This window comes from Propithecus coquereli, unplaced genomic scaffold (assembly GCF_000956105.1).
Source record: "Propithecus coquereli isolate 6110/MARCELLA unplaced genomic scaffold, Pcoq_1.0 Scaffold456, whole genome shotgun sequence".
Classification (NCBI taxonomy): Eukaryota; Metazoa; Chordata; class Mammalia; order Primates; family Indriidae; genus Propithecus; species Propithecus coquereli.
Genome location: NW_012150352.1, coordinates 1,826,629 through 1,837,464, shown reverse-complemented (window position 1 = coordinate 1,837,464; position 10,836 = coordinate 1,826,629). Strand labels below are relative to the sequence as shown.

General features: G+C 46.4%; 1 protein-coding gene across 1 annotated transcript in view; it reads right to left on the bottom strand.

The window, feature by feature from the left end:
- CLTCL1 (clathrin, heavy chain-like 1) overlaps positions 1 to 10,836 on the bottom strand; it is a 152,773-nt gene that overhangs the window by 18,789 nt on the left and 123,148 nt on the right. Inside the window, 5 exon segments of the mRNA XM_012654952.1 lie at positions 676 to 695; positions 1,131 to 1,317; positions 5,501 to 5,658; positions 6,266 to 6,458; positions 7,403 to 7,586. Coding sequence (XP_012510406.1) covers positions 676 to 695; positions 1,131 to 1,317; positions 5,501 to 5,658; positions 6,266 to 6,458; positions 7,403 to 7,586 — 742 coding nt within the window.

Here is a 10,836-nt window from a genome sequence, read left to right as displayed (position 1 = left end):
GAATTTTGGGTCTGGGGTTTAACAAAGCTCAAGAATATTGTCATCCAAGCACATTTCATCTGAGTGCCACTTACGTGGGGGTGAAGCTTGCTCTCATCGTTTTTACACTGCTGCTTTACGCACTGCACTGTGTGTGTACACACTGGTAACAAATGTTGAGAAGCAAAGAACCCTCCCGAGCAGAGAAGCCCTCGAGCTGCACTTTCTACGAGGGCCGCACCACAACAGAGGTGGGTTTGTGTGCAGGGTCCCCGTCTCCACATACAGCACATGTTCTCATGGTAGAGAAAGCAGAAAATGCGGATAAATGAAAATAATCACATCACCCAGCGCCGTCAACTTGAGACAACCTTTGGCCCGCTATGTTCTATTAATATGTGTGATATACACACTAGACTTGCCAAATCTCTTACATACACCCTGGAGTTACATTATACGTTCTGCTTGACAGTATATTCCTCACATATTCTCACATAATATCGGAAAAATCTTTTCTTACGACTCCACCTATTCATTTTGAATAGCAGGGTAGAGTTGCAATGTATGTCCTATTTAATGAAGGCCTTGGTGTTGGACATTTAGGCTGGTCTTTTTTCTTTTGTTGTTTTTTGTTTTTAGAGACGGGATCTTGCTCTGTCGCCCAGGCTGGAGTGCAGGGGCATGATCATAGCTCACTGCAGCCTTGAATGTCTGGGCTCAGGCGATCCTCTCGATTTTGATCTTTTATTAAACAATGCTTCAGAGATTTGTTAAAACTAGATCTTTTGAACATCTCTTTGCAAAGTTTCTTCCACTTAAAAATGATTCTGAAATTATCAGAGAGCCTCAAGACAATCTGCCCTACCAATTTGCCACAAAAGACCCAAAACGTCAATTTACAGTGATAATGCCAATAAGCTGACATGATTTTTAAAAGTGTTATGATAATACTTACAATACTGATAATTCCATGCTATCAAGACAACTGCTGAGAGCTGCTTGGTCCGACAGGGGGTCCTCCTGGGTCTTTGCTTCCAAGCACAAATACCAGCCTGTAAGGTTCCCTGAGCCATCCCGGAGGACTCAGACCCCGCCTGGACAAGGCCAGCTCCCAGACTCGACCTGTGTGGAAGAAGAGTGTGGAACACAACAGGGAGACATCCTGCAGCTTATCTCCTTCCACGTGCAGGTGCTGCTGGCCTTGAGGCTGCTGTCTACAGCTGCCTGATACTCTCCGAGGTGGACCAAGGTGGATGTCAGGCGGGCAAAGTTAGAGACGTTGCTATACAGCAGCTTGGCAGCCTCGTACATGCCCTCGTCATAGCAGCGGTCTCCCACCTATGGACCATGGGGTAGCTCTACTGAGACACTCTTACATGGGCAGATTTCTCCAGAGTTCGTTTTAAGTTTCTAGATAGCGGAGATATTTTTCTGTTCGCTAAAGAGTCAGTCTCCTTCTGATCACACCAGCTGCCAGGCTGCTGAAGAATGCCCACAGGACAAAGCGTACCTCCCAGCCTGACGCCCTCCTCCATCCGCCTGGTCCTGCTTGACCCTGCGTCCCCCCCAACACCTGCACCCCTCTGGGCCTGGGCTGAGGTGTGCTCCCTGCTGCTTCCAGGCTGTTCCTTTGCTCCCCACTAAAAACTGCGGACAACAAATCTTGTATGAGGCATCACCCACCAGCCCTACTTCCTGACACCACTTACAAATCTTCCTCATTTCCTGACCATTTCTTTGACTTCCTCAGCTCTAAGGACCTTGTCTCCCTCATGACAATAGCCAGTCACTGCCATGGCCACCCCCTAGACCTTGGCAGAGAGCTGTGAGCCCTGGGACCTCTGTCACAAGCACCCTCTGTCTGCCCAGTGCCCCCTCCCGTCCAGCTCACTGTCCTGAGTGCCTCGGCCCCATCAGTCCAGCGACCGACCAGCTTCCCCCGCCCCACCACTCTGTCTGCGCCTGGCTTGCGCTCGTCCCCTGCTGGTTCCCACAGCCAAGCTGGATGGCTCCTGGCACTCACCCTCGACTCTCCTGCTTGCTCTCAGTTCTGCTTAGAGCCAGCTCTCTGCCTACTCCACACCTGTGGCTGTAGAGCCACACAGACAGCAGGACCCCAAAGTGCTGAGGGGTCTCTCTGAAGTTGTGACACTGACCTAGAGGGGCTCACAGTACTACCAACCCTACTTCCTTAATGTGTGGCCTCTCTTCTTGTCAGTTGATACGTTCTTCCTGCCTCAAACCTCCAGTAGGTCCTCAAGCTGAGTATCTGTCTTCCCTTTTCCTGAGAAGACCGAGACCGTCAGGAGAGCCTTCCACAGCACCACGCCAGGGGCCGACTCCACTTGCACATGTGACCTCTGCCCTTTCCCCCTGCAACAGCATCGCCCTCTGCACTGACCCATCCCTACAAGCTTAAGGAACCACTGTTAACTTCCCCAGCTTAAAACCAAACCAAACCAGTCCCACTCATGCTTTCCTCACCTACCCAGGGCTGCCAGCCTGTTCCCACCCTTCCCTTAAGAGCACATTTCTCAGCAGAGGTGTCGTATGTCTACAATAGCTGTCCCGAGTCTTCCTGTCCTCTCTGCACTTGCTGCAATCAGGCCTCTGCCCAACTGTCTGCCAGGGTCATCGCTCCTCCAGACAGATGCCGACACAGTTTCCTGGACACCCGCCAGCTTCCCTCCCACCACTCTGGCTACTCTCCATCACTACCTCTCCCTGCTGCCTGGCTTTGGAGGCCCCCGATCTCCTCTTTGGCCCGTTCCCCCAGCCCCACACCCCCTGCCATGCTCTCCCACACGGGTGGTGGCCATGGGTGTCGTCTGTACCCCAGAGGCTGTACATGAACATCTAGTCTGGACTTCTCCCAACCTAACTCCTACATCCAGTGGACAGACCCATGGCATCTTCACCCAGTGTGCCCACATCGGTAAGTGAGACCCTAGGCCCCCAGCACGACTCGCTTTCGCTGCTCCCCTTCTCACACCGTCAGCTCTGCCTCCGAGACACATCAGGAGCTGACTACACTTCCGCCTGCCTCGTCACCATCTGCGGTCGCTGCCTTGCATCAGACTGGCCTCTCTGGGCTTGCTCCTCTATGCTTGCCTGTCGCTCTGTTCTGCACAGGAGCCAGAGGGCTTTGCTGACACCTGGTCAGACCATGTCCCTCCTCTGCTCAAAATCCTCCAGTTTTCCCAGAGCAGAAGCCACAGTCCTGATGAAGGCCCACAAGTCTGGGCCTGTGGAGGCCAACAGCTGCCTGTCCCCACCGCTGCCCACACCTCACAGGCTGGACAGCTTCGCTCCTGCCACCTGCTCCTGCACACACTCAACGCTCCCCCTGCGCCCAACCTGCTCTCTGTTCTAGGGGCTCCTCCTTAGAGGGGTGCAGACTCAGCACCCACTAGGGGGCCCCATCTGAAACTGGAACACACACCCTCACACCCACGCCCTGCCACACTTCTCTCCTTCACACTCACCATTTAACATACTGCAATGTCTTTACGGGTCTTAGGACCAATGTGGGCAGAAATCTGATTACTATTCTCACTGCTGGTCCACAGCCCCTACTGTGGCACACAGTTGATGCTTAATTAAAGTTTGGTGATGCACCAGGCATGGTGGTACGCTGTAGTCCCAGCTACTTGAGGGGCACTGAGGCAGGAGGATTGCTTGAGCCCAGGAGTTTGAGGTTGCAGTGAGCTGTGATGATGCCACTGCACTCTAGCCTGGGCGACACAGTGACACTCTGTCTCAAAAAAAAAAAAAAAAAAAAAAAAGAAAAAGAAAAAGAGAAAAGTTTGCTGATGAATGCATAAATGAGGTGTTTTATGGAAGAGGATAATCATGTAAGTCTTTTGTTACTGCTAATTTAAAGGGAACACAGGGAATATGACATCTACAAATAGGCAGTAGGCTGGATCTGGTCCCTATGAACACTCTCTGCCCACTGGGCCAGCAGGTGACAGTGCTTCTGCTCTGCCCCACAGTGCTGCCGACTCAGGAGAATCCTGCTACTAATTCAGAGAAGGGTTTAGGGCAGGGTTTTGTTTTCTAACATTTTAATTCATTTTCTGATTATTAAGGCAATTTTGGAAACTATATGGTCACTGATTAAAAAAGAACATTGCAAACACAGGCAAGTAAAAAGAAAATAATATAACACTGCCAATTCCATTCCACACCTGAGTTCTTTACTGTTCCCATCGCGGGCATTTTTCTAGGCATATATGTTTACTGTTGTGCATAAAGTTCCTCACTTTGCTTAAACTAACTTTGAAAGATTTTTCCATCACCAGCCAGGTTTTCTCTTTTTTTGAGACAGGGTTTGCTCTGTTGCCCAGGCTGGAGTGTAGTGGTGTCATCACAGCTCACTGCAACCTTGAACTCAAGTGATGCTCCCACCTTAGCCTCCTGAGTAGCTGGGACTACAGGTTGTATGCCACTGTGCCTGGCTAATTTCTTAAAAAATTTTTTGTACAGGTGAGGTCTTACTATGTTACCTAGGCTGGTCTCAAACTCCTGGCCTCAAGCGATCCTCCTGTCTCGGCCTCCCAAAGTGCTAGTATTACAGGTGTGAGCCACTGTGCCCTGGCCTAAAATTTTTTTTATTAAGGAAAAATCCTCAATTTTTACACCTTTAATTTTTTCACCTGGAATTTTATTTTGGTTACATAATTATATAAACTTAACTCCTTTCTAAACTTTAACCTAATTTCCAACAATTACTTGGAACTTATTTTGAAATAAAAAATTCGAAGTCCACATCAGTGTTTTTTATTTCAACTTGTGTGCTCTTCCATGAAGAGTGCGCTTATAATTAATACAGAGTTAGAACACATTCCATCACCTCTTCATCTTTATCAATTTTTCTAGGGGCAACATTTTACCCATATGGCAGACTTTACAATTATTTAGATCTTTTATTTAATGTTTTTTTGGTTAAGGTTTATTTAAACATTTTGATTTTCTTTCTTTCTTTTTTTTTTAAGAGAAGCTGATCTCACCCTGTCACCCAGGCTAGAGCACAGTGGCGTGATCACAGCTGACTGCTGTAACCTCGAACTCCTGGGCCCAAGTGAACCTCCTACCTCAGCCTCCCGAGTAGCTGGGACCACAGGCCTGAGCCAGAGTGTTCAGCTTGGTTTTATTTCTATTTAAAAAGGAATGTTTCCTCCCCCATTATGTCATCCGATCATTGCTGACATCTGGGAAAGCTATTAATTTTCTATATATATATTTTATACATCTACATTATTAATTCTGAGTTCATCACTTAATTTTCTTTTCTCATGGTGAATAGAACACCTGCAATGCCTCTTCCAGGGGAATCATTCTGACGTGTACAGCCAAGCACAAGTCAAAATCCCATGGGTCTTAATTTCTACACCAATACCAGCAACTTGCTACCTAATTCCTAGTGTGGCTTGTTTCTCACCATCATGAATCTGTGTCACTCCAGTGTCCCTGACCTGATCAGACTATGGCAGTGCCCAGTCCCGGGGGCACAGCCTACCTGTTGGATGTGGGCATTGTTGGGTCCATTGATACAATCTTCTAGCTCAGACAGATGGCTGGTTTTAGCCAAGGCAAAAATAAGTTCAGTCTCGATATCGGACTCATGGTCCTTTTTCCTGGCCATCTGCAGGAATTTAACCAGATCCTCCCAGTTGTCTAAAGACAGAAGACAGAGAGAGATTAACTCAGAACTGATCATTTTAAGCAGGGGCTCAATTCTCTCATTCTGTCCTCAGCCAGACATGTTAACCTCCCTGCTGTGCCTGAGAACTCAGACTCCAGGTAATGTCTAGAAGGTCTTGACTACACCCACTAAGCAGAGCCCTATCTCAGACAGGAGACGGGGAAGAGGCTGAACCACATGTGGGCCACCCCTAGGGAGGGAATCTCCATGTCCACAAGTCAAGACTTTACCAGGAGACAGAATGCTTATGCTAGCCCTGAGAGGTCAGTGCCACAGTCAACAGAAATAGCAGAAGATCTCCAGGAAAGCTTGGGTCTAAAACACTGACCTTGACATTATCACAATAGTAATTTATACTGTGCTTAAACTACTTACTCACATAAAAGAGGGCAACAGTCGATTGAAGATCTAGAATAGTATTTATCTTACACTCTTTTGGAAAGCTTTCACTTAGATGTGCCCTCTGCTCTCTCTGGATGCATAATACACAGAGATTCCTAAGAGTCTCTTCAACCTCTTGCCCCGGCCAGGTTTTGCACAAGTGAGCAGTGGAGCCCCATGGAAGGGGGATTCACTCACTACTCCTGCTGGCTGCCTGCACGACTTCCAGGTAAGAGGAAGGGTCGTCTGCTCTGACATAGGAGTCAATGGCTTCCTTCACCAAGTCTCTCTGCAGCTGGGCTTGGGCCAGCTGGCTCCACACGGCAGGCTCGTTGCATCTCTCGGCAAACTCATACGCTTGGTCTAGGTTTCCGATGTGCTCGATCAGGACCTGGGGTTATGAGAGGACTTGCATTCTCTGTGACACCTAATCAGCTCCAAGGAGCAGACAGACTTCTGCTTGTTTCCGTACTCTGCCAAAAGTTGCATGACCATTTCAATTTGGCATAAAAGAACTGGGTGCTAAGCATTTCTCAGATGAATGAATTGAGGGGCAGGTAGAGCCGTCATACCGGAGGGGTACCAAAGAAGAGGCACTCCAGTAAAGAGGTGTAAAGAGACGAGCTTTCTGGGCCAGGGTGGGACCTGGGACCTGCCTCCCAACAGTGTGACAGGGCACAGAGGCTGTGGGAAGGTTCACAAGAGCTGCTGTGGGGAATGAGATTGCTGGAGAGACAGAAACGGGCTTGCTGGGCTGTAGTGGTGGCCATTGCCATGCAGTAGTGGAGGTGGCAGCAGCAGGCCCCCATGAAGAGGTGGACTGTCTCGGTGCAAGGCCATGGCCCACATGTGGGTGCAAAGGAAGGGCTCCTAGACCAGAGGTTTTACAGGCAGGTACAGAAAAGGACAAAGGAAGAGAGAAGGAAGTAAAGAATACTGGTAAGAGAGCAGCTAAAGTGATATGTCCTATGGTTTACAACTGATTGGGAAATAAAATTAGAAAGGCTCACAGACTGGCAAGTAAGGGATGTGGTTGCAGGGAGGAGTTGGTGGGGAGCTGGAAGGGGAGGGGGGAGGGAGGGAGGGCTGTGGGGAGGCGTCAGTGCCTCTGACCTGGGGCCAGAAGAGCACAGGGGAGCCTTCAGGAAAGGGCAGGCTCACAGCCAGATGGGAGAAGCACAGCAAAGGTCAGGACTACAGCCCGCGGGGCTGGGAAGGATCAGAGAAGAGCGCTGGGGATGCACTAGACAAGCTGGGGTCTGACGTGCAAGGGCTCGAGGGTGCTCAGCGCACAGAGGGTGCTAGGGCCCAACACGGCTGCACCCAGCAGCCCACCTGGACTGCGGAGGTGTTCACATCGAACTTGCAGAAGATGGCAAAGGCCTCCTCGTACAGTGCACTGCTGACGGCGATGCTCGCGATGTCTGGAGCGTCGTAGTTGTCCAGGAGGCTGACGTACTCCATGACACGCGTGCGGTCCGCCTTGATGGCGGTCAGAATCAGCAGATTCTGGAGATTCCTGAGGAGAGGGGTGGTCAGACACACCACAGGATGGAGGCTGCCCAAGCACTTTTTCGCTGGCTGGGCAGCCCAAAGACCCCCAATTTTTAAAAAAGTAATTAATGTAAGCATACACGACTGGGAAGCAGATACAACAGAGTATTTGTGAGGTCTGTGGCAAAGCACAGGAGGAGAATCTGACACTGTCAACCATGGAGAGGGCTGCTGCAGCTTCGCGGGAGCCTAGCCCCAGCTCCCACTGCAGAGCCGCCTGTTTTCCTAACTGAGCCTCTAAAGTTCTTTGCGATTCTTTGGTTTTATCACATCCACTGCACCCCTGAGCAATATAGGTAGTTTTGTATGTTTCTGAACTTGATTTTGCTTTAATTGTACTAAATGCACTCCTGCAAAACTTTCCTTTTACCCTATTCAAAAACATGGAAAAAATAAGAGCTGGGTGTGGTGGCTCATGTCTGTAATCCTAGAGACTCAGGAGTCTGAGGTGAGAGGATCACTTAAGGCCAGGAGTTCAAGACCAGCCTGGACAACATAGTGAGACCCTGTCTCTACAAAAATGGAAAAAACTAGCTGGATGTGGTGGCACACATCTGTAGTCCCAGCTACTCAGGAGGCTGAGGCAGGAAGATCACTTGAGCCCAGGAATTTGAGGCTACAGTGAGCTATAATTGTGCCACTGCACTGCAGCCTGGGCAACAGAGTCAGAACCTTCTCTTTAAAAAAAAAAAAAAAAAAAATCAATGTAATGCAGCACATATCAAGAATCTAAAAAAGAAATACCACATGATCTCCTTATCAAATGAATCAGTAGACGCATCTGACAAAATCCAACGCCCATTAATGATAAAATTCTCAACTAGAAATAAAAGGGAACTTCCTCACTCTGATGAAGGACAAGAAGCCCACAGTTGGCTGGGCGCAGTGGCTCACGCCTGTAATCCCAGAGCATCAGGACGCTGAGGCAGGAGGATTGCTTGAGGCCAGGAGTTGAGAACAGCCTGGGCAACACAGTAAGACCTCATTTCTACCAAAAAAAAAAAAGGCAGCCCACAGCTGACATCATAAGCAACAGCAAGAGACTGGATGCTCAGCTCTAGCTTAGGGACCAGACCAGGATGTCCACTCTCGCCACTTCCACTCAACGCTCTACTGCAGGTTCTCACCCAGGGCATTTAGGCAAAAGAAAGAAATAAAGAGCCTTGCTCTGTGCTCTGTGACAGATGAGAGGCTGAACTCTTGCCCTGGGTCCACACGTCTCTCCTCTCCCTGGAGGCCTGCTCAAGTGCTCTGCTCGTCTCCTACTGGACTGCTTGTGTTTTTCTTTAATCTCCTCCACACCAGGCCTTTGTTGCTTAGTTATGCGGCGAATTTCTTCTTCCCGTATGCAGCTTCCCTTTTCTTCATCTTCTTTATGTTAAAGTTCTTTAGTTTAACATAGTCCTGTTGTTTTTTTACTAAAGGTTTATGTTTTTTGTGACTGGCTTAAGAATTCGTTAGGTCATAAATATATTCTTCTAAATAGAAGCTAAAAATATTATAGTTTTGCCTTTTACATTTAAATCTTTTCACAGTATGCGACAGATGCCCAACTTTAATTTTTGCTATCTGGATGACCAATGGTCCCAGCACTGTTTATTGAAAAGCCTGTCGTTTCCATCAGTATAGCCAGCTCTGTCACAAATAAATTTTTTACATATATGTGGGTATATTTTAGGCCTCTTTATCCTATTATGATGGTCCATTTTTTTCTATCCCTTTGCCAAAATCATCATATCTTAATTTAGTTTTATAGTAATTCTCGACTAGAATAAGTACTTGCCACCCCTACATACACTTCCATCTCTTGGGTAATTTATTATTCATTTTAGGAGCATCTTGACTATTTTTGGCCTTTTGTCCCTTTGATTTGAAATCTCTTTGTGATTAGGTACCCAGGAATCAGGAAAAATAAATAAATTTAAAAAAATTTCTTTGTCAAGTTCCTTAAGTAAATGAATAGGGATTGTTACAAGCATAGCAATGAATTTGACTGATGTGGGGAAAACTGATGTCTTTCGACAGGATCTTCTGATTATTCATGAATTACACCAAGCTGCTAACCATGGTTGAGAGTGTAGGATTGTAAAAGTTCGCTTCGTTCCTTATTTATCTGTCTTCTGGTTTGTTTTTTCTTTAATAATCACGTCTACTTATTGAATATATTATATGTAGTAAATTGCTTATAATGCAATTAACTGTCAACAGTTATATTTACTTCGTTATATACTTTAACAATATATTTACTATTGTCTTTTTTAATATGCTTTTTAATAGTCTTATTTTTAAAAAATCTTATTGTTCTTTTGATTACTTGGGGAAGTGTGTTAACATCTCCTAATACAATGAATTTGCTTAAAGTCTCTTCATATATTTTTTTTTCTTTTCTTTCTTTTTCCTGGGCTTGTGAGTTGGAAGATACAGTCTCTTTGTAGTTGTAGATTTTTGTGTTATGTATTTCGAGGCTCTATTATTACGCGTATGTAAGTTCAGAATTACCTTCCTGATGACAGAACCTTTTACCAGCACGAACCTGGCCCCCTTTACTTCAGCAATGCTTTTTACCTTAAAGTCTATTTTGTGTGATACTAACATAACTACAGTAGCATTTTTAGGCTTGGTATTTGCCTAATGTTTTTTTCATTCTTTTATTTTCAACCTCTCATATACCTAGTTTTAGATGTTGTATAAGAAGCATATTCACGGTTTTGTTTCTCTAACCATTCTCATCATCTTTATCTTTCAACTGGAATATATGATCATTTACATTAAATGTAATTGCTGCCATATTTACTTCTTCCACCTCATTTTATACTTGCCATTTGTTCACACAGTTTCTGTGTATCTTTCTTTCCTTTCTTGGCCTTCTTTTGGGCAACCTATGTTCTCTCTTGGCTGTTTTTAAATTTCTTGTCTTTGATGTTCTAAAGTTTTGCTATAATGTGCTAAGAATGGATTTAAAAAGTTAATCTTCCTTGGCATCTGTTGGGCTTCCTGAATGTAAGAGCTAGAATTCTGTCAATTTTGTTACGGTCTCCATAATAAGCCCCCTCCAAACAGTGTGTCGCTCATGCTCTGCTCTTGACACCCTGAGGAGATCTTTCACCCCTATGCCTCTTAACCTCTTTCAGATTTTCCACCTGTTTGTCTTGGCTACATTCTTGTAATTTCTTCAATCTATCTCCCAATTCATTTATTCTATAATGCTGCTAAAC